This window comes from Balaenoptera borealis (genome assembly GCF_965194805.1).
Source record: "Balaenoptera borealis genome assembly, chromosome: 13".
In the NCBI taxonomy this organism is placed as follows: Eukaryota; Metazoa; Chordata; class Mammalia; order Artiodactyla; family Balaenopteridae; genus Balaenoptera; species Balaenoptera borealis.
In genome coordinates this window covers 12,463,187-12,487,203 of record NC_138870.1, presented here as the reverse complement: position 1 = coordinate 12,487,203, position 24,017 = coordinate 12,463,187, and the positions used below count along the sequence as shown (strand labels likewise).

At 41.3% G+C, this 24,017-nt stretch overlaps 1 protein-coding gene and 1 pseudogene across 2 annotated transcripts in view; both read left to right on the top strand.

Annotated features, from left to right (window-relative positions):
- The first annotated feature begins 1,270 nt into the window (after positions 1–1,270).
- Positions 1,271–24,017, top strand: part of PLBD1 (phospholipase B domain containing 1) — a 72,134-nt gene continuing 49,387 nt past the window's right edge. The window contains exon 1 of the mRNA XM_082352595.1: positions 1,271–5,860. Within this exon, the coding sequence (XP_082208721.1) occupies positions 5,758–5,860 (103 nt within the window). The 5' untranslated portion in view covers positions 1,271–5,757. The remainder of the gene's footprint in view (positions 5,861–24,017) is intronic.
- On the top strand, positions 10,918–23,364 carry LOC309610150 (hyaluronan synthase 2-like; annotated as a pseudogene). The gene is made up of 2 exons: positions 10,918–20,963; positions 21,146–23,364. The product of its transcript is annotated as a hyaluronan synthase 2-like (transcript).

The window sequence follows — 24,017 nt, the reverse complement described above, 5'->3', positions numbered from 1 at the left end:
CCCTTAAACAATGCAGAAAATGTTCTTGGCCCCAAAAGTATTCAGGAGTGCCTTTCTCAGCCTCTTTGGAAGTAAAGATGGAGACCAAGATGCCTATCAGCAGGGTAAAATGTGTATAGTGGTCATCTGTAGAAAAAAAAATAATAATAATAAACCATGTAATTAGTATTCAACTTGTACAGAAACTTCTCTCCTAACCTCTGCTCCTGCTTCAGTCAGCCCATGCTTGATTCACATCTCACCCCTATACCCTTGTCCCAAAGCCAAGACATGCTAGTGGCCTTACAATCACTGACCAATGGCAGCCCCACTTTTCTGTACCCAACTTACAAGACACCTGCAGTCTGAAAATTATAATGGATTGCAGCTTTTATAAAGCACGAGCAAATGAGTTGCAGAGAGAATCGGCAGACAGTACAGAATTGTATTATAAGTCATCAAGGGACTTCCCTGGTGGCGCAGTTGTTAAGAATCCGCCTGCCAATGCAGGGGACGTGGGTCTGATCCCTGGTCTGGGAAGATCCCACATGCCGTGGAGCAGCTAAGCCCGTGCACCACAACTACTGAACCTGCACTCTAGAGCCCGCGAGCCACAACTACTGAGCCCACGTGCTACAACTACTGAAGCCCACACGCCTAGAGCCCGTGCTCCACAACAAGAGAAGTCACTGCAATGAGAAGCCCGCGCACCACAACGAAGAGTAGCCCCCGCTCACTGCAACTAGAGAAAGCCTGCGTGCAGCAAAGAAGACCCAACGCAGCCAAAAATAAATAAATTAATTAATTTTTTTGAAAAGTCATCAAAACAAGCTCCGTAGGCATCAGGCTTGAGCCCAGGATTTCTGAGGAATGTGCATTTTTTCTTTGGTTCTGCAGCAATTTGAACTCAATATTCTGATCCCCATGTACCAAATGATCAGTTTAACTACCAAAACAACCTACACACAAAAAAATGGAGGAAAAGAATAAAAAAGAAAGGGAAAATTAGCTACAGAAGTAAATATACAGAAGAGAAAAAAGAAAGGGAAAATTAACTACAGAAGTAAATATACAGAAGAGAAGTTGAATAGTAGTCTAAAATATTACCCTACACATTTTTCTTCTGAGAAATTCATGTTTAACTTAGTAAATTTTGCACTACTAGGTTAATTCTAAGAGGCTAAGGCTTATTGCTCAAGGAAGAAGAAAACAAAAAGACCAAAGAGTAAAATTTGTGGTCTTGCGTAGACACAAACCATAATCTTCAAAGCCATTAAAATGTAAGGTTTGTGCACCTGAGAAAGAAAAATGTTTTGAAATATTCAAAAGCTTGGCTTGGACACTTAAAAGACACAGTTGGAATAAAAGGCCATAAAGTATATTCAAGAACAATAAATTGGAATAAGGACATATAATAAGGTATTTAGTAGATAATAAATGTTTGTAAGGTAATAATTTATAAGGATGTATAATAACTCTTATCCAAGCAACTAAAAAGTTTGAAGAGTGGTTAAGAGAAATACACAGTAGTTTGATGCAAGGACCAGCACCATCCTTCCTCTAGGGGTTGAGTTGCCTATTTGATGGGTGGGGCAGGATGTGGGAACATTTGGTAATAGAAACTCCAGACAGGTCTAGAGTTACCAGAGCAGAGGAGGTTATGTTTAAACTTCCCAGAATGTAGCTCATGAACTTGCAAGGAGTTATGTCTCCTACATGACATCTGAGTTGTAGACAAGCAATGACCGAAGGTGGCATCTGGGGAGGCTGACTGACACACACCAAGTCGGAGTATCTTTGACTCCCTACTCCACACACTCCCCCACAGGGCTCAGAGGGGTCTGATAATGAGCCAGAGGACCCAGCAGAATCCAAGTCTGGTTGGAGAGGTTGCCAAGAGTACCAAAAACAGCTGGCTGACTTCCCAAAAAAATGTGTGTTTTATTTCCGTACTGAGAGGTGACATCCCAGCTGGAGGCTGCATTTCCCAGCCTCTTTAGCATCTAGGTATGGCAATATGTCTAGTTATTGCCAGTGGGATGGGAGCAGCAGTGATTGAGAAGCAGGAGAACTTTCCCATATTCTTTCCCCTTCTCTGGCTGGAAGAAAACATTCCAAGACCCCGAGTGATTGTTCCTGCATACAGTTTGACAACCACAATGAATTCACAAGGGGTACCTAGGATATACTAAATATTCACAGGAAATAATATTATCAGTAGGACCTACCACAATGAACTAAAGGGGGCATTTGAGATATTATAAATCTTTGAGGAAAACATAGTACCATCTGGGACACCGAGTAAATTACTACTTCTCAATTGTTTGGCCCTAACTAATTAATAAAAGAAACTGTTAGATATTTCTTTGGGCCTGCAGCCCCAAGAATGTATTATTGAGACTCTCAGGGCACTATGAACAAGGAAAGAATAGAACATCTGCCTTAGAGAATGGTGGAACCACAGGTGAAAAGACACTGGATTCTTACATTTCTACATGAAGGAAAGCCAGCAACTAAGCAACTCCCACATTGGTCTGCAATATGAGTCAGAAATACATTTTGGTTGCATTCATCCCTTGAACTTTGGGAGTTTATTTGTCATTACCTAACTAATACACAGAGCACATAGGAATCCAGACCTGAGGCCAAGAGCTTCAGATGTCAACAGTGGATTCCTGCCACTGTTGTACCACAAGGAGGACAGAACAGATGAACTTCATCTCACTGGAGGCCACCAAGCCAAGAAGATGACTCACAGAATAGATGCCTCCTATTCAATGCCCAGTCAATACATAAGCCCCTGAAATGACGATCAACCTCAGGAAAGGGGGAAAGAATAAGGAGGTGAAGTTTGCTTAGAATTTAGCCCAAATGAGACTGAGTAGCCTTAAGTTTGGTATTCTCAAATTTCTACCATCGATGGATAAGTGTTTGAATGCTAAGTTAATTATACCTTTTGGAAAAAAACCAAATTTACATGATGTACGTTTTATTCTAGAACTGTAAAATTTTGAATCCACCACATATATGTTACAGCAAGGGAAGAAACATAGACAGAGACCACTGTCTCTGTTTCTACAACTGGTCCCCCAGCTCTAGTTATCCGTGACTTCTCTTTTCCTGTTCCCTTTGCTTTGGGCCAGCATCCCAGCTGGATGGCATCCTTTGCCCATCAGAGTGAGGAGCCTGAGTCACTGGTGGGGCGGCCTAGGCGAGGTGACAGCACTTTAGTTAAGCTTTTCAGGAGGACATGGTGGTACAAGGGACTCTCCTGAGCTCCTTCTGCTGCTCTCTCCTGCTGAGTAGCAGTGCTGCATTCATTCAATTGTCAGGCTCAGTCACTCTGACCAACACTGTAATCCTATTCTTGCCCGTTTCTTTCAGAGGAGCCCAATAAAGGCCAGGCAGAAATTTAAAATCCCAATTCAGTGAAACAGTTATTGTGTCTCTTGGTGGAAACATATCTCCTCCCTTGCTCACTGAAACTTCAAAACCAATAGGGTCCAGATTCATGAAAAGTTGGTAACAGGAAGTGGGTAATGAGTGGTAAGTAGCCCGAACCACACGTGTCTATCTACTACAGAAGTGATGAAAACATTGCACAGTCAACATCTTGTTTGGTCCCCCTCCCCTCAGCTTTGCTGAGTTTAGCTGCTCATCTCCCTCCTGGATATGTAAACTGACAATTTAAAGAAGGCAAGATTTATCATCCTCGAATTCAGTGATTCTCAACTGAGGGCAATTTTGCTCCCTAGGGGAACGTGTGGCAGTGTCTGAAGACGTTTCTGATAGTCCCAACTTAGAGGGAGGTTCCAGTGGATAAAGACCAGAGGATGCATAGGACCACACCCACAACAAAGAATTGCATGGTCCAAAATGTCACAGCACTGAGGCTGATAAACCCTGATCCACTTAATTTGTTTACATGTATAACTTGCTTCCCGCACTAGAATGCAAGCTCTGTGAGGGCAGGGACTTTGTCCTGTTTACTGTTCTGTGCCTGGAACGTGGAAGTCAGCAAATATTTGATGACTAAATAATAGATGAATGAGTGTCTCTCGTAGTTCGCATCAGGCATTCTTACACATGATCGCATCCAACCACTTGCTTCTGGGATTGGAAGGGTTATAAGGTGAAGGAGGGTGGTGAAGGGTAGCATGACTGAAATATTTGGGGTGGCACAACTTCCTTTTTTAAATTTTTTTTATTATCTATTTTGTACATATTAGTGTGTATACATGTCAATCCCAATCTCCCAATTCATCCCACCCCGCTTTCCCGCCTTGGTGTCTATACGTTTGTTCTCTACAACTGTGTCTCTATTTCTGCCTTGCAAACCGGTTCATCTGTACCATTTTTCTAGATTCCACATGTATGCGTTAAAATACAATATTTGTTTTTCTCTTTCTGACTTACTTTCTGACTTCCTTGAATGTCCTAATGTAGTCCTCTTCCCGACATGGCACAATCAAAATGTTCATAATTTTCCTTCACTTTTATTTTCTAACTTGAAGAAAAATGGACATTGCAATTTTTACAGTGTCTTCAATTCCTTCATTCATGTCTATTTGTTACATGATATTATCATCCAAGTACTGTGATAGGTGTTGTCACCAAACAAAATTATGACTTAGGATTCGTGTTTAACATTTTGCACAGAGATTTGATGTAATTGTTCTGTACCTTTTCTAGCGATTACAAATGTGTTTCCCCTTCTAGGAAATGTGCCTCTTTTCCCCCCTTCCCATTAACACTTCAGTTAAGCTTGGAAGAAAGATGGAGAAGAAGGGGGTGTCTAGGCCCCCAGCTGGGTTCCCTCACCGACCCTTAAGCAGAGCTCTTTTGCAGCAATAACGCCAGCTTCCAGTACCTGTTTATTTATACGGTTTTATCCCTGCTTGCCTGTCATAGACATGCTGTTAATGGTCTTTATATCACTGGTACCTGACACAAAAGGTGGGCTCAACAGATGCTTACTGAATAAATAAAATGCCTTTTGCCTACTTCACAATGTCACCTAGGACACCCTCTGCCAACTTCACAATGTTACCCAAGGCATAGTTTTGCCTACTTCACAATGTCACTTTCAACTGATCCTGCACAGAAATGGGGACTTCACAGGGGTTTTGGGGATATATCTGGTTTCAGACCCGTCTGAATCACTCGCCAGTGGTGGATCCAGCCAATGAAGAGAAAAGCAAACGATCCAAAGTCTTGAGCCGCAGCCAATGGACTTAGGTTAAACAGCCTGAGATGGAAGGGCACTAATCCTGAAGTTAGAAGGACCAGTGAAGACCTCTCCAGAATGGCGAAGAATCGGAGCTGCGTGTAGGCAGGGGTATGCATTTCTCCACGGCCCAGGGGGTCTCCTCCCAGCTGCTGCAGACGAGTGGCCGGCCCTAGAGGCTAGCGGTGTGGACATGAACTGATTTGTTCCAGCCCTGGGCCGCCAAACCTCCCGAGGAGTGAGGAGAAAGCAGCACGTAGCCTCGGCAGGTCCCAGAAGTGCAGGAGGGCAACTGTCCCAGCCCTGCCCACAGGGCGCTAGAGGGTCAGAAAGGACCCGCCCTTCCCCGACTGGGGCCCAACAGGGCGAAGGTTGTCCTCAAGGCCACGTGAGGCTTCCTCGCCTCTAAAAGCCCCAAACAGGCCGGGCTCATGAGAGAGGAAAGTTAAGGACGCCCCAAACTCTGCATCGCTGCGCCCCGCTACCGGCCGCAGAACCGCTCTGCCAACAGCCGCCTGGTCCAGCCGAGCGGAGATCGCGGCCGCCGAGCGATGTCCCGCCGCAGCCCGGACGGGAGCCTCGGGCTGCCCTCGCCGCCGGCCCCGCTGCTGCTGCTGCTGCTGCTGGCCGCCGTGGTGCCGCCGGGCCTGGCAGGTGAGCAGCGCGCCCCGCGGGCAGCCCGGGCGGGGGGCGCCGGGAGGGTCCTTGGACGCCCGCGCGCTCCCCGCTGGCCCGCGCCGCTCGGTGAGCTCCAGAGTCCGGTCAAGTTTACTTCCCGCGGGTGTGTCCGTCTGGCTTCTGGGTGGGCGCCAAGGAACGCGCTTCTGCCGGGGTTGCTCCAGCCCTGCTGGAGCTCGGGGATGGCCCCAGATGAGGGCATAGGGTGTGTGCTTCTGCGAACTTAAAAAGTGCTGGCCAGAATTCTTGGCAGACAAATCGGTTCGCTCCTGCACGACTCTTGGCTTTGCTGAGCCTTGGCTGGTCCTAAAAGCGTCAGCCAAAGGACATCTGAATATATTTATTCGCACCATAGAGAGGTATGATCCCGGAATGCCACTTTCTTTTTTTTTTTTTTTTTTTTTTTTTGCCTTAATTGACAAAGACTTTGGTTTAAAATGATGAGAAGTGCAGCCTGGTATTGTCAGCTTGCTATGTGCCAGGCAGTGTGCGGAAGGATTTGTGTTCTTTCATATAATGCTCACTACAATCCTAAGTAGGCTTATTATCCCCCTAATACAGATGAGAAAGTTTGAGACTGAGAGATTTCAGTAATTTGCATAAAGATACACAGCCAGTGAAGGCAGAGCTGAAATGCAAAAGGCCATTTACTTGACTACTCCCCTCTTAGTAAAACAGGTTTTAAAAAGGTTTTATCCCTACAGGTATTGACACTGACCCTTTGCCTCAAAAAAAAAAAAAAAAAAAAAGTTTGGGCTTTGTCACTTTCACTCCCAATGAATAAAACCAAGATTAAGTAAAAAAAAAAAACCTGACAGACTTGAAAAGTAATATTAAGAGAGGATTCGTTTCATTTTATTTCCTAATCCCTTTTCTGTGCTGACCTTGTGCAAGACTAGGGTGGGGTTCGGGAGAGCGACCCCTTCCTAAAAGCACCTGCTGGTTCTTGTTCCTCCACCTTCCATCAACAAGTGTGTGCAGTCACCAGATTTCAAGGCCTTTGCTTTCGCAACTTGCCCACTTATCATTCTTAAATCTTTCCAGTCTTTGAAGCTGCCTGGGCTTCTGAGCTCAGAAGTGACCAATCCCAGGCTCCTGACCCGTGATTTGCCTGCACATTCTGGAGGTGGTGGAGCCTGTGCCACCTTTTAGCCCATTGAGACTGCTCATTAGGACACACCTGGGACAGGCTAGGGAGCGCCCTGGAAATGGAAATGGCTTCTGTGTCTGGAGTGCTGGCGGAATCTTCTCTCCCTTTTCTGTTCTTCTTTTGGATTATTGGGATTGTTTTCAATGTTTCTGTAGATGTGAGGGGGCAGCCTGAGGAGTGAGGTGGAGATGTTGTTTTTCTGAAGATGGGGCACTGTTTATTCAAGAAAATATCAGCCTACAAGAAACAGCTTCTTAAACTGAGTTCCCCAAATAAGAAGCTGAAGCCACGCCAGGTGGAGGGAGTCAAGGCAAAGAGTGAGGGCACTTCTGCTGCAACTGATCCTGATGGCACTGTGCCCAGCAATCTAGAAAGATGTCTTATCATGGCATTGAGGAATGGCTGGTGATGCCCACCCCGACTGTGTCAAAAGATGCGATCTCTGTTTCCTTTGTTCCACCCATATTAACCTGTTTTCTAGTGCAGCTTTTGGGGTCTTTGTCTTACCCTCAACTGCTGGACTGCCAACAACTTTTGGGCAGAAAATGGGGCCTTTGCTACCCCTTGCTTTCCATGTTCTCTCTGAAATGCCCAGCTCAGTACTCAGCATTTAACGAGTGCCCGATAAACACTAAAGGGATTGTATTTTCAACCCCCTGGAATGAATTTTATATCTGCTAACATACACCTCTTTATCCAAAACCAACTTCTTTAATTTTTGAAAGTTACGTTGTAGTTTCATTATTCTAGAAATCGGCAAACAACTACCAATTCATCCTAGCCATATATTTCAAACTATTATAGACTTCAGACATATAATCGCATTGCCTTTATCTTTCCAGACTTTCAAGCCCCACCTGTGTTTTTAGGATGTCTTGTATAATTTTTCTTTTCTTTTCTTTTCTTTTTTGCCGCATAGCTTGCAGCTCCTACCAGGGATTGAACTCGAGCCCTTGGCAGTGAAAGCTCGGAGTTCTAACCACTGGACCACCAGGGAATTCCCAGTTTTTCTAAGTCGTATGTGTAGTGCAGTCAGGTTGTCACCAGCGAAAGAGACAGGTTGGTTGCCAAGAGACTCGTAAGGTGGCGTGTGCCTTGGTAAAACCGGTTCCAGATCTGGCCCTGGGACTTGCAGGACTAGACTCCAGAAATTCATTCTTTCCAGTTCTCCAGAGCTGATCAGATACAAGGAAGCTGATTTGTCCTGATAAACACACGTCTATTCATCAAAATACTAATTGTTGTTCATTTTTATCAGACTGGTTATTTGTGTAGCCTGCTCCAGGCACATCCTCACTGCAATCAAACTACACAGGATAAAAGAATATCAGGGATTCTTAGGCTGGGGGCCTGATTCACCTGCGTCTCACTAGGACTGGACACTTCAGTCAGCCCATGGGTCCTCCTTACCAGACACTGCTTGCCCAAAAACCTGGTCAGCAACTCCTTTTCCACTCTCCCATGACTCACCAGTGCCACGTGAAACTAACAGATTGCCTCTCTAAAGAGGCTAATCCCTTTATGTGGCTGTCCCTTTGTGAGGAGTTTACAGTCCTGGGAGTTGTTCAGTCTCCTTAACTGATGTAGCAGACACCTATGGCTGAGGCCAATCTCAATTGATCCTTTGTCTCTGAGAACTTTCTTATTTCCAGATTCCCTGAGGAAGTTGCTCCATATGTTCACTCTTTCTGTGGCAGGTCTTCATTCTTGGAAGTCAAGTATTAGAGAGATATGATGGAATTCCAAGACAGAAGCCGTAGAGCCAGACTGCCTATGTTTGAATCCTGGCTCCAATACTTACTAACCACATGACCTTCAGTCAATTATCTAACCTCTCCACGCCTCAATTTCCTCATCCTTAAAATGGGTATTATAATAATATCTATATCATAAGTTTGTTGTGAGGAACAGTACCTGGCACATAGTAGGGGCTATGTAATTGACCAGCCATTGGAGTTACTTTTCTCTGAAAAAGCATCATGGATCTCTTGATAAGGCAAAAGGATTGCTGATGATAATACATGTTCTGTGAAGTAATAACTTGGTATAAAAACAGAATTTTTTCTTAATCATGGCCTAACATTTCAGGGAGTTGGGGTCCATACCAGCACATTAAAGCAGCTGTTTCAGAAAACACTTTCCTGGGTTATAACTGTCTGAAATCATCTTGACTATTTTTGCCAAAGTGCAAATTTTATTAACCATGGCTGCCTTAGAATTTCCCATCACTTTTCTGTCTTTCTGAGACTCACTAAGTCTTCCTACAGCTCATCCCCATTGTCTTAGTGTTTTAGACCCAAAAGAAGACAGTGCTCTGTGTGAACTCATTTTCTTGTGCTTTTTCTATACTAGCTTTTTTTTTTTAATGTGGTATCTTTTTTTTTGAACTTTTTATTTTATATTGGAGTATAGCCGATTAACAATGTCGTGATAGTTTCAGGTGCACAGCAAAGTGACTCAGCCATACACGTATCCACTCTCCCCCTAACTGCCCCCCCATCCAGGCTGCTACATAACATTGAGCAGAGTTCCCTGTGCTATACGGTAGGTCCTGGCTGGTTACTGGTTTTAAATATAGCTGTGTGTATATGTCAAAACCAAACACCCTTACTATCCCTTCCCTCCACCCTTACCCCCTGGTAACCATAACTTCATTCTCTAAGTTTATGAGTTTGTTTCTGTTCTGTAAATAAGTTCATTTGTATCATTTCTTTTTACATTCCGCATATAAGCGATATCATACAATATTTCTCTTTCTCTGTGTGACTTACTTCACTCAGTATGACAATCTCTAGGTCCATCCATGTTGCTGCAAATGGCATTATTTCATTCTTTTTAATGGGTGAGTAATATTCCACTGTATATATGTACCACATCTTCTTTATCCACTCCTCTGTTGATGGACATTTAGGTTGCTTCCATATCTTGGCTATTGTAAACAGTGCTGCAATGAACATTGGGGTGCATGTATACTTTCGAACCATGTTTTTCTGTGGATATATGCCCAAGAGTGGGATTGCAGGATCATATGGTAGCTCTATTTTTCGTTTTTTAAGAAACCTCCATACTGTTCTCCATAGTGGCTGTACCAATTTACATTCCCACCAACAGTGCAGGAGGGTTCCCTTCTCTCCACACCCTCTCCAGCATTTATTGTTCGTGGACTTTTTGATAATAGCCATTTTGACTGGTGTGAGGTAATATCTCACTGTAGTTTTGATTTGCATTTCTCTAAAAATTCACGATGTTGAACATCTTTTCATGTGCCTCTTGGCCATCTGTATGTCTTCTTTGGAGAAATGTCTATTTAGCTCTTCTGCCCATTTTTTGATTGGGTTGTTTGTTTTGATGATATTAAGCCACATGAGCTGTTTGTATATTTTGGAGACTAATCCCTTGTCCGTCACCTCATTTGCAAACATTTTCTCCCATTCTGTGGGTTGTCTTTTCATTGTGTTTATGGTTTTCTTTGCTGTGCAAAAGCTTTTGAATTTAATTAGGTCTCATTTGCTTATTCTTGTTTTTATTCCCATTACGCTGGGAGATGGATCGAAAAAGATATTGCTGCAATTTATGTCAGAGAGTGTTCTGCCTATGTTTTCCTCTAGGAGTTTTATAGTGTTTGGTCTCACATTTAGGTCTTTAATCCATTTTGAGCTTACTTTTTTGTATGGTGTTAAAGAATGATCTGATTTTTTTTTTTTACGTGTAGCTGTCCAGTTGTCCCAGCACCATTTGTTGAAGAGACTGTCTTTCCACCACTGTATAGTCTTGCCTCCTTTGTCATAGATTAATTGACCATAGATGCATAGGTTTATTTCTGGGCTTTCTATCCTGCTCCATTGATCTATATGTCTGTTTTTGTGCCAGTACCATATTGTTTTTTTTTTTTTTTTTAATTAATTAATTTATTTATTTATTTTTGACTGTGTTGGGTCTTTGTTTCTGTGCGAGGGCTCTCTCTGGTTGCGGCAAGCAGGGGCCACTCTTCATCGCGGTGCGCGGGCCTCTCACTATCGCGGCCTCTCTTGTTGCGGAGCACAGGCTCCAGACGCGCAGGCTCAGTAGTTGTGGCTCACGGGCCTAGTCGCTCCGCGAGCATGTGGGATCTTCCCAGACCAGGGCTCGAACCCGTGTCCCCTGCATTGGCAGGCAGATCCTTAACCACTGCGCCACCAGGGAAGCCCCTACCATATTGTTTTGATGACTATAGCTTTGTAGTGTAGTCTGAAGTCAGGAAGCCTGATTCCTCCAGCTCCGTTTTTCTTTCTCAAGACTGTTTTGGCTATTCGGGGTCTTTTGAGTCTCCATACAAATTTTAAGATTTTTTGTTCTAGTTCTGTGAAAAATGCCATTGGTAATTTGATAGGGATTGCAATAAATCTGTAGATTGCCTTGGGTAGTATAGTCATCTGGACAATATTGATTCTTCCAATCCAAGAACATGGTATATCTTTCCATCTGTTGGTGTCGTCTTCAATTTCTTGCATCAGCATCTTATAGTTTTCAGAGTACAGGTCTTTAGCCTCCTTAGGTAGGTTTATTCCTAGGTATTTTATTCTTTTTGATGTGATGGTAAATGGGATTGTTTCTTGAATTTGTCTTTCATTGTTAGTGTATAGAAATGCAACAGATTTCTGTGTATTAATTTTGTAACCTACAGCTTTACCAAATTCATTGATGAGCTCTAGTAGTTTTCTGGTAGTGTCTTTAGGATTTTCTATGCATAGTATCATGTCATCTGCAAACAGTGACAGTTTAACGTCTTTTCCAATTTGGATTCCTTTTATTTCTTTTTCTTCTCTGATTGCTGCAGCTAGGACTTCCAAAACTATGTTGAATAAAAGTGGTGAGAGGGGACATCCTTGTCTTGTTCCCGGTCTTAGAGGAAGTGCTTTCCGCTTTACACTGTTGAGTATGATGTTAGCTATGGGTTTGTCATATATGGCCTTATTATGTTGAGGTAGGTTCCCTCTATGCCCACTTTCTGGAGAGTTTTTCTTGTAAATTGATATTGAATTTTTATCAAAAGCTTTTTCTGCATCTATTAAGATGATCATATGGTTTTTCTTCAATTTGTTAATGTGGTGTGTCACACTGATTGATTTGCAGATATTGAAAAATCCTTGCATTCCCTGGGATAAATCTCACTTGACTGTGGTGTATGATCCTTTTAATGTATTGTGCATTCGAATTGCTAGTATTTTGTTGAGGATATTTGCGTCTATGTTCCCTTGATCATTATGTAGTGTCCTTCTTTGTCTCTTGTAATAGTCTTTATTTTAAAGTCTATTTTGTCTGATATGAGAATTGCTACTGCAGCTTTCTTTTGATTTCCATTTGCATGGAATATCTTTTTCCATCCACTCACTTTCAGTCTCTGTGTCCCTAGGTCTGAAGTGGGTCTCTTGTAGACAGCATATATATGGGTCTTGTTTTTGTATCCATTCAGCCAGTCTGTGTCTTTTGGTTGGAGCATTTAATCCATTTACATTTAAGGTAATTATCCATATGTACGTTCCTATTACCATTTTCTTAATTGTTTTGGGTTTGTTATTGTAGGTCTTTTCCTTGTCTTGTTTTCCTGCCTAGAGAAGTTCCTTTAGCATTTGTTGTAAAGCTGGTTTGGTGGTGCTGAATTCTCTTAGCTTTTGCTTGTCTGTAAAGGTTTTAACTTCTCTGTTGAATCTGAATGAGATCCTTGCTGGGTAGAGTAATCTTGATTGTAGGTTTTTCCCTTTCATCACTTTAAATATGTCCTGCCACTTCCTTCTGGCTTGCAGAGTTTCTGCTGAAAGATCAGCTGTTAACCTTATGGGGTCTTGCTCTTGTGGGCAGGGATGTGCTCAGTAAAACTTTAGTCCACTTGTCTGTTGATGGATGTGGCTGTGTTCCTTCCCTCTTGGTTGTTTGGCCTGAGGCAACCCAGCACTGGAGCCTACAGGCTGTTTGCTGTGGCTAACGGCAGTCTCCGGGAGGGCTCATGCCAATGAGTATTTCCAAGAAGTGCTGTTGTCAGTGCCAGTGTCCTTGTCCCTGTGATGAGCCACAGCCATCCCACCCCCGCCCCCCCAGGAGACCCTCCAACACTAGCAGGTAGGTCTGGTTCAGTCTCCTATGGGGTCACTGCTCCTTTCTCCTGGGTGCTAATGCACACAGGACTTTATGTGTGCCCTCCAAGAGTGGAGTCTTTGTTTCCCCCAGTCCTGTGAAAGTCCTGCAATCAAATTCTGCTGGCCTTCAAAGTCAGATTCTCTGTATCCCCAGGTTGGGAAGCCTGACATGGGGCTAAGAACCTTCACTCCAGTGGGTGGACTTCTGTGGTATAATTGATCTACAGTTTGTGAGTCGCCCACCCAGTGGTTATGGGATTTGATTTTATCATGATTGCGCCCCTCCTACCATCTCATTGTGGCTTCTCCTTTGTCTCTGGATGTGGGTATCTTTTTTGGTTGGTTCCAGCGACTTCCTGTTGATGTTGTTCAGCAGTTAGTTGTGATTCCGGTGCTCTTGCAAGAAGGGGTGAGTGCATGTCCTTCTACTCCACCATCTTGAACCAATCCAAGCTCTATGCTAGTGTGTTTATAAGAATGTATACAAGATAAGTTCCAGAAACGGGAAGAGCCTCAACTAAAGTGATACATAGGGAAGAAAAGGAAATAGATAAAAGCCTGAGGACTTGGTAAATGGCCAGGAGGGATGACTTCCAGATCAAAGTGGTGGATGATTCTTGCCTTCATCAAGGTGAGAACTAAAGGAAAAGGCACTTATTTGAGGACTGGGAACAGGGTGACTTTAGTTTGGGACACATGGAGTTTGGAATATTTTGAGAAAATTTAGGGAGGTTCTCTCATAAAGACTAACATACAAATATTTTGACTGAACATTTATTATAGACTTTGACAGGGCAGAGACAAGCATAACACCACGTTTATTGATTAGACCTTAGCAAAAAAAATTGTTTTCAAATAGATAAGTTCCAGAAGAATTTCTGGGAGAAGTACTTATGAATCTTTATTATTAAATTTTGTTTCCTGGTCCTGAATCTGATAGCAAAGATCAAAAACTTTCTCTGGAAGAAAATTTAAAAGATCTTCCTTCAGTATTGAAATTGAGGTAGAACATTTTAAGTAACTATTTCATGGTGATTTACTTTCCATAATATATTAACTGTTTATCACGTGAACTTAATCTTGGGTCTTGCTTCTGACATGCAAAATAGAAACTTTAGTTTTCACACTTATTTAGACATTATTTTTACTTTTGTCACCTGTTATGTTTTGTTGGATTCCAAATTTCAAAGCATTAACTATTGAAATAGCAAAAAATGTAGTAGCAACAATAATGGAATGAATCTCAAGGGATTAATTTTGTTTAACATTTTAAGAGTTTTTTTTAAAAATGCATTTGTTTCACCTTTTTTTTTAATAGAGAAGATTCCAGTTGCTCCTACAACTTATATTTCACAATCTTTTGATAATTTGGCTTTAAGATGTGGCTAGAAAATGTATTAATAATGTTATTATGTAGGTTTTTTGTACTACTGTGAAACAGGAATTTACTTAATGTGGTTAAAAAATGAAACTAATAGAGGTAGTGAAATTATGAGGAAACTGGAGTCTAAAATTTGAAACTCTACGTCTGTATAGACAACAGACATGTTATCATCTTCTTGGGGAAAATTGTGAAAGTCTCTTGATTGAGAGAGACAGGCTTGCTCTGAAATTTGTCCTTCAGCCTTTCACACACAGCTACAATTCCAACGTAAGGTAGTGTCGAGTTACTCAAACCAGACCTAAGATATCAAAATTCTAATTTGCAATTAGAAATTAAGAATTAATATACTGTAGATGTGATGTGAATCTGTCTCCGGTGACCTTCCAGCCAGTGTGAAAGTTGGGGATTTAGGTGGCCATTTAATAAAGCATTGTGTTAAGCCCAAAGGAGCCAATACAATGAGATTTAAGATGCTACCCCTCATTCTTAAGAAGTTTGTAATGAAATTTATTGGACCAAATACACACAAATACATATAACTAAAGAGTGATCTAGATGAGCGGTGAGCTGAGTGCCAAATCAGAATGGGGCAAAGTTGACTTTCTGTTGATAAGACTTTTGGCAAGAACTCTGATTTAAGCCAGCAATGAAGAACAGGTACATTTTTAGGAGATGAAGGAAAAGAGATCATTCCAGAGCCAAGCAAATCTCCAGCATTTTTATGTATTAGTATTTTGTTTCCTTGAAGATCTTTCTTTTTTTAAACTAATCCCTTTCAACCTGCCTTGTGTATCAGGCACATTATTCATCCCACCTCACATCTTCTCACCTGCCTTTTATTCTAGTTTCTCGTATATAAGCTGAGGCACCTCACCTCAGCCAGACTGCAGGAGCCCCCTGCTTTCTACCTCAGAGCTCCTCCGAAATCATAACTGTTTAGCACTGGAGCATGTGCAAACCTGAAAGTGAAGGATTTAACACTTCATTTAACACTCCCTTTGACCTATGTGGGATGGGAGCAGTTGGATAAATGCTCCCTCTTCCATCCCTGCGATGGGATCTTCAGAGGCTTATTCTGCACACCTCCTTGGACCATCTCAAAATGCACTCTCCTGCTTTCCCTCCCTCCCTGTTTCACTCTCCTGGCCCCCTACTCCTGTTCTCTGGGAGCACTTCCCCAAATAATTCTCCTTTCATCAACAATCCCAGGCTCTGATTTCTGGAGGGAGTGAGAGCTAAAATACCTACTTACAGTTTTGCTGCCTAGAGGTTGATTATTCATGAATCAGTTATTTTCTTAGTGACTCTGATGAAGAGACAAAGCAAATCTAAAAACCAGGTATCAATTTACTGAAAGCCCTTTCGAAGAAGGAAAGGTGCAAAGCCAAGGTACACAGAGGGATGCTGAATGACCATGCTCATGGAGCATAAAAGAGAAAAGCAATTCAAGGTTCACAGTCAGTAAATTATTAGCTAAAACCAATCTGGATAGATTAAGTTGCAATTTTATTGTTTTTATATTTTTCTCTGACATATTCTGCCTCTGCTCTCTCATGTTTCTTTTTTTCTCTGACTGACTATATCAGGCAAAAATTGTATTGCTCAGGGTTGAAAACTACTTCCTCTTTCATAAATGAGGTGCTAGCAAACTTAGGTTCCAAATATGGGAAAGAATGATTTAGGCCACTTGTGATTATTTTACAAATTCTAAGACAGGGTTAGGAATTTTTTTTCAACTGAAAACAATTAACTCATAGAAAATATTAGAATAAACAGGTAAATAAAAGAAATTCTATTTGGGTGTTTGGGTTTTTAGAGAGAAATAGGAAAATGATGGGACCTCTTTCATCTTTATTTATAGAAGAAAAATACTCTGTTTTTAGAAAGTAATATTCCCATTCATTCAACAAATATTTATCAAGTGCATTGATTCTAAGGATGTTGATGTTAAAAATGTTTAAGTCTGGGACTTCCCTGATGGTGCAGTGGTTAAGAATCCTCCTGCCAATGCAGGGGACACAGGTTTGATCCCTGGTCCGGGAAGATCCCACATGCCACGGAGCAGCTAAGCCCATGAGCCACAACTACTGAGCCTGCACTCTAGAGCCTGTGCTCCACAACAAGAGAAGCCACCACAATAAGAAACCTATGCACCGCAGCGAAGAGTAGCTCCCGCTCGCCACAACTAGAGAAAGCCCGCGCAGAGCAATGAAGGCCCAACACAGCCAAAAAAAAAAAAGTTTAAATCTCATTTTCATTTTCATGACCCTAGAAAAAATATCAACACATGGCCCTTGCCCCTTGGGCATCTGAACGTCCTCTAGGCTCCTTACCCACGCTTGAAGACATAATGACTTGAGTTATTTTAGATTAACTTCTGTGAATGTTCAGATAAATTTCACTTTTGGGTCAAGAACACACACAATTAAACTAGATTCATCACAGAAACATTACTGTGCTAGCTACAGCACTCCCAGGATATAGGGTCATAAGCAGAAGTGGCCCCTGCCTTCACAGAGCTTGTATCGAGCTAGATTGAGATTAGAATTATGTGATATTTTTCTACCTTTTTGCTATTACCCTTTCCACACCATTCGCCTCACAACATGGAGATGTTTTTTTAAAAATAGAAAAGCATAAGGCTTAAATTATTCGAGGATTTAAGAAAATCAGAAAAAAGCATGGAACTGGGCAACCAGGAAGAGTTGATACATGGAGAAAACATTGAGGAACGGAGGACATCAATTAGGGGTAGCAGGAGAAACTCAGATTTTGGCTTAATTCTCAAAGCATTTGCTAAATTGGTCAGTGTGTTCGCAGTAAATTTTTCTCATTGAATTCTCTTGAGGACTGGGTAGAAGTTTTTTTTTCCATGCATGGGGGCACATGAGTGTCAAAAAAGCACAGATTTACAGAAGTTTATTATTTGTGGTCAGGAAAGTAGGTAGTACCAGTAACAGTGAAACAGCCACCCTTTTTCATTTCCTACAAAGCTCACTGGAGGTGAGGGTGGGAGAGAAAGCATGAGAAAAGTTGGGGAGGGGCTGAGGCTGTGGCATTTGTGTCCCAAAATCAGTTTGGAACACATACTTATTATATTTGGGAGGAGAAGAAAGGACATAACTATGGATGATGCCCGCAATTGTCCAACTGTGGTCAATTGACTTAGTAACAATTAGACTCATTCATCACCAGGAGCCTGTTGGCAAGTATTCTGCGCCTGCCTATGTTTATCAATGCCATTACTTCCACTTTACCGTTTTTAAAGAAAGCCCACCAATATGGTCATGACTCAGTTCAGAATAAATTGACTTTCCCACTCAAGATCATTCTTTAAGGGTCATAATCAGCATTAGCTGATTAGCATAGCTTGACCAAGTCCCAGTGTATCACCCTCTTGGGCCAAGGTGCCACGATGCTCTAGTATTAAGTTTCTAATTTTAGTGCTCATTTCATAGACAATCTTTGCATCAAAAAAGATAAAATACTGAGTCAGTTTTGAATGTGGAAAATAGATAACCATATATAAATATTTAATCTGAGCTTTATAGTATCTTAACCACTAAAAACTTAGTGTGTCCAAAACTAAACTCATATTCCCTCCCAGACCTGTTTCCCATCTGCTCCCTCTCTCAGTGATGATACAACAACCATCCACTGAGTTACAGCCTAGAATCTGAGTCATTCTGGCCTCCTCCCACCTCTTTGATGACCTTAATATGTTTGTCTTTAACCTGAGCAGCTGTACAGTGGTTTCTTAGGCAGAGAAATAAATGCACTACATACCATTTCTTTTCTTCATTTCTTCTTTTTTCTTTTCTCTCTCTTCCTAAGTCTTCCTTCCTTTCATAGATGTTTATTGAGCACCTGTTGTGGGTCAGACACCATATCAAGTGCTGAGGAAACCATCTCTGGCCTCGAGTTCATGGGCTAGGAGCAGGGGCAGACATATAAATTACATTACAATGTGATAAAACTGGAAGAAGACCTGCTTTCAAAGTACGTGGAGCTTGTAGAGCAAGTCAGTCCCTACAAAGGGGGTGTTGCTTCCTGAGTCTTAAAAAGCAATTTTGAGATTGCTAGGTATTTAAGAAGAGAGAAAATCTCAGACATAGGAAACAGCATATGCAAAGTCAGAGGTGCTGGACCAGCTCATGGCAGGTTGGAGAGCTGTGTGTGCAATGGTTTCGAGATCACAAAGTGCATGGAGTGGTGGATGAAACTAGATAGGCAGGCAGAAACCAGGTCATGAATGCCAAGAGGGTAAGTCAAAGAATTTTAATTCTAGGAAGTAGAAGCCATTGAAGATTTGGGGTAATTAAGTAAACAAATCAGTTTTGCATTTTAGAAAGGTCACTCTGGCAAAGTATGAAGAATGGATTATTATCAGTAGAAGTGAAGTATACCAAATTTATATATTCAGGAGAATGTGAAACTTATACCATTGATTGTTAAAGGGTTTTTAAAGCTTTTTATTACATTTGGTAACAAAATTCTAGGCTTAGTTGTAAAATCCTGGGTTAACTATCATTTGGAAATTTAAATATACATTACAGTCAACATTTAGAAAATGTTTTTCTAAAATGTTCCATCTAGGTCAATAAACTTGTCTGTAGAAGTCTTTTATAATGATAAAAAAAAAAAAAAAAAAGAATGGATTAAAGGTCAGAGAGACCTGGAAAAAAAGCCTCTTCATAGTTCAGACTAGTTGTGTTACTAAAACTAGCATAGAAATGTAGAGCTAAAGAGGCACTTACTAGTGGTAGAGATATTTATGAGGTTTTTGTTTGTTTGTTTGTTTTTTAATTTATTTTATTTTATTTTTTATTTTTGGCTGTGTTGGGTCTTCGTTGCTGTGTGCAGGCTTTCTTTAGTTGCGGCAAGCAGGGGCTACTCTTCATTGAGGTGCACAGGCTTCTCATTGCGGTGGCTTCTCTTGTTGCAGAGCCCGGGCTCTAGGCGAACAGGCTTCAGTAGTTGTGGCTCGCGGGCTCTAGAGCGCAGGCTCAGTAGTTGTGGCGCACAGGCTTAGCTGCTCCGCGGCATGTGGGATCTTCCCAGACCGGGGCTCGAACCCGTGTCCCCTGCATTGGCAGGTGGATTCTTAACCATTGCACCACCAGGGAAGCCCAGGAGGTTTTGATTAAACATGAGTTATGCAGGAGAGAGGAGACCTGGATGGACTTGGGTTTCAGGCTGAAAGATCACAGAGCTAGAAAGCAGAGGATGGAGGATGGATTGGGAGAGAATATGAATTTTGTTTTGGATATTTTTAATTTCTAGTGCTGATGGAATCATCCAGAAGGTGTTATCCGTTGTGCTCTTGGGTGTAAAGATAAAGAGGAACCCATGGGAGAAATAGGAAAAGGCAAGCAAAGGAGGAGGTGATTCAGGAGAGATTGTTGTTCCAGAGGCCATGGGAGGAAAGAGCTTTAAGAATAAGTGGGCACCAAGGTCAAATTCTTTCAGAAATTCACGTGGCATTAGGATTCAATGAACAAAATGTATTGTAAGAGGTTTCTATGTATCCTGAGAATAATTGGAACCACGCTTTTTGAAGTTTCTCTCCTCCTTGGAATCACAACTGCATATATTTTTGGCTACCAATTTATCCAAAAAGATAATTACTATTTCTCTTTTGGACTATATGGTGCCTTTTTAGCATCACACCTCCTCATCCAAAGCCTGTTTGCCTTTTGGAGCGCCGAAAAATGAAAAAATCTCTAGAAGCCCCCATTAAGTTGAACAGAACTGTTGCTCTTTGCATTGCTGTATATCAAGAAGATCCAGACTACTTATGGAAATGTTTGCAATCTGTGAAAAGGCTAACCTACCCTGGAATTAAAGTTGTCATGGTCATAGATGGAAACTTAGAAGATGACCTTTACATGATGGACATCTTCAGTGAAGTCATGGGCAGGGACAAATCAGCCACTTATATCTGGAAGAACAACTTCCACACGAAGGGTCCTGGTGAGACAGACGAGTCACATAAAGAAAGCTCACAACATGTCACCCAGTTGGTCTTATCCAACAAGAGTATTTGCATCATGCAAAAATGGGGTGGATAAGAGAAGTCATGTACACGGCTTTCAGAGCACTGGGACGAAGTGTGGATTATGTACAGGTTTGTGATTCAGACACCATGCTTGACCCTGCCTCAACAGTGGAGATGGTAAAAGTTTTAGAAGAAGATCCCATGGTTGGAGATGTCAGGGGAGATGTCCAGATTTTAAACAAGTATGATTCCTGGATCACCTTCCTCAGCAGTGTGAGATACTGGATGGCTTTTAACATAGAAAGGGCCTGTCAGTCTTATTTTGGATGTGTCCAGTGCATTAGTGGACCTCTGGGAATGTACAGAAACTCCTTACTGCATGAATTTGTGGAAGACTGGTACAATCAAAAATTTATGGGCAGGGGACTTCCCTGGTGGTCCAGTGGGTAGGACTCTGTGCTCCCAATGCAGGGGGCCCGGGTTCTGTCTCTGGTTGGGGAACTAGATCCCACATGCATGCTGCAACAAGGATCCCGCATGCCGCAACTAAAGACACGGCGTGAGCCAAAAATAAATAATAAACAAATAAATAATTAAAAAAAAAATTTATGGGCAGCCATTGTAGTTTTGGAGAGGACAGGCATCTAACAAACTGAGTGCTGAGCCTGGGCTATGCAACAAAATACACAGCTCGATCCAAATGCCTTACTGAAACACCTAAGGGATGTCTCAGATGGTTAAACCAGCAGACCGGTTGGAGCAAGTCCTACTTCCGAGAGTGACTGTACAATGCCATGTGGTTTCATAAACATCACTTGCGGATGACCTATGAAGCAGTCATCCCTGGGTTCTTCCCTTTCTTTCTCATTGCCACAGTAATCCGGCTCTTCTACAGGAGTGAAATTTGGAACATCCTCCATTTCTTGTTAACTGTCCAGTTAGTGGGTCTCATAAAATCATCTTCTGCCAGCTGCCTTAGAGGAAATATCATCATGGTCTTCATGTCCCTCCACTCAATGTTATACATGTCAAGTTTACTTCCCGCCAAGATGTTTGCAGTTGCAACAATAAGCAAAGCTGGGTGGGGCACATCTGGAAGGAAATCCATTGATAATTTCATAGGACTCATTCCAGTATCAGTTTGGTATACAATCCTCCTGGGTGGTGTGATTTTCACCATTTATAAGGAATCTAAAAAGCCATTCTCAGAATCCAAACAAGACAGCTTTAATTGTTGGAACATTGCTCTATGCAAGCTGTTGGGTCATGTTTTTGACACTGTATGTGATTCTCATCAAAAACTGTGGCAGGCGGAAGAAGGGACAACGGTATGACATGGTGCTTAATGTATGATCTTACATGTGATGTTTGCAGTTACAGATGCAGACACACACAGAACCTTAGTTCCTCTAGGGACTGTGCGGTATTGTGGCATCAGATAATGCCACCAAAGGAGACACATCACTGCTGCTGGGACTTGAACAAAGACATTTGTATGGGTTTATTTTAATTCTGCCCAAGCAAAATGATACATGAAGAAGAAGAGCTCACATTTAATCTGATACTCCTATGAAAATGGGAAGAATTCTTTGTTTATGCACTTCTTCCTTATTGTACATCCGCCTCACAGTGTTTTGCCCTATATACCTCACTAGTCATGCTTTATGTGGGTAACCATGGAAGAAGAGGATTTTGGAAACTCAAGGAAAAGTTCTTTCAACATATACAACCTAACTTATGGACTGTGTTGATAGCTAATTTTTTTTTAAGAAAGGGTTTTCTGTTCAACTCTACCAAATGAAATGCCGAAGGACATTTTACAGGCCGTTGTCTGTGCTGTATTTTTATATAATTGTACTGTGTTTTAAAATTTTGTATGCCAATTTTAAAACAAATTTTGTATATTTTATATTCTACTTCTCTGCCAAAATACACCTGTTCTTCCTTTTTTTTTTTAAATAAAATAGGTTCTGAAAAAATTCATACTTAAAAAATTTCTACCCAAAATGTGAAGCTTGGTTGACTGATGTTGTTCATGATAGAGAGAATAAAATGTTTCTCTCTCTCTCTCCCTTTAAAATTGAATAGTTTGTTTCTGTGAAAAACTATTTAAACTTTCAATATTTTAACTTTTTTTCATTTCTTTAGAAAAGGCCAATATACATGTCACACTTCGTGAGTAGAAATTCATACTTATGTGTACAAAAAAGAAGTCACTGAAAATCAAGGCCAAAGAGGTAGAAAAGTACAATTTTTTCATAAGACTGAAAAAAAAGAGGATGCTAGTTCTCAAAAGAAAACACTAGTAATCCAGCAGTGGACAAAATCTGAGTATTAAAGATAGTCTTTGGAGATTCTCACAGTGTTTTCCCAGGCTACGTAAAAAGGAAAGTGGGAAAAATTATCTGTACAATTTGGACAAATACAAAGCAGTTCATCATTTTGTTCTGTGACCTGTGTTCACTGGATCCTGTCTATATATTGAACATACTTTACCTACCTTTTTTTTTTCCAGCTTGTCAGTTCACTTTACATGTTAGTATGAGGTTTATATGGGTGAGTGGGATAAAGTATAATAAGGCTAAGGCATACAGATTCAAAACTGGCAGAGTCAAGCTCCACATGTCCTCTTTAACTTTCTAGGGAAGATTTTTTCTGAATTATACAGATAATTGCTTCATCTCTTCTGTTCTGGCCTACATAAATGTGTTTACATAGTAGACATGATATCAAGGTTTAATAGTTACATCAAGAATTGGCACATAAAAAATTGATGGACCAGGTATCCTCAGCCTTGTTAATTTAGTTACTCTGGGGTCTCAGTTATCCAGTTTGACTTTTGACATGACCCATCTTGCCTTGTAGCTGGTGCTGTGTAGACCTGTGTTTAAAAACACAATTGAACACATGAAGAGTTGCATAAAAAGTATTGTGATGAAGCATAAATGTGGAGAAGTATTCAACCATGTGTTTCTTGCCTTTCTGCTTCCTTTTTATGCAGATACCTATATTCCATCCATCCTGCTTAAGAAAAAACTGCACATTCTACCTTCAGAGTACAAAAAGTTACATAATGTTCTACAACTTAGACTCTCACTGATTGGAATGCTTGTGAGAAACAAACAGACCACGCCATTAAATGAGTCTAAAACTTGAGTTTGCCTTTTTGACTATTTATGTTCTAACTTAAGCTTTGATAACATTCAAATGTCAAATTCTCTCATTCTCATAAAACATTGAATTAATTGCCTATATTTATTCTAGCAATTATTCAATGTATTTCCAGTATAGGATGTACAGTATAATAGAATTTTTTTGTAAATAAGATATTTTTGATAAGGAAAAAAAAAGAATTAAACAGGAGAGATAGGATAGAAAGTGAGAGAATATGGATGCTTTGGCCCAACTATTGAGGGGGATGGAAAGGGTTGCAGACCAGGGATATGAACCCTATTCTTGATTGAATGACAAGGTGGGTGAGAGCTCCA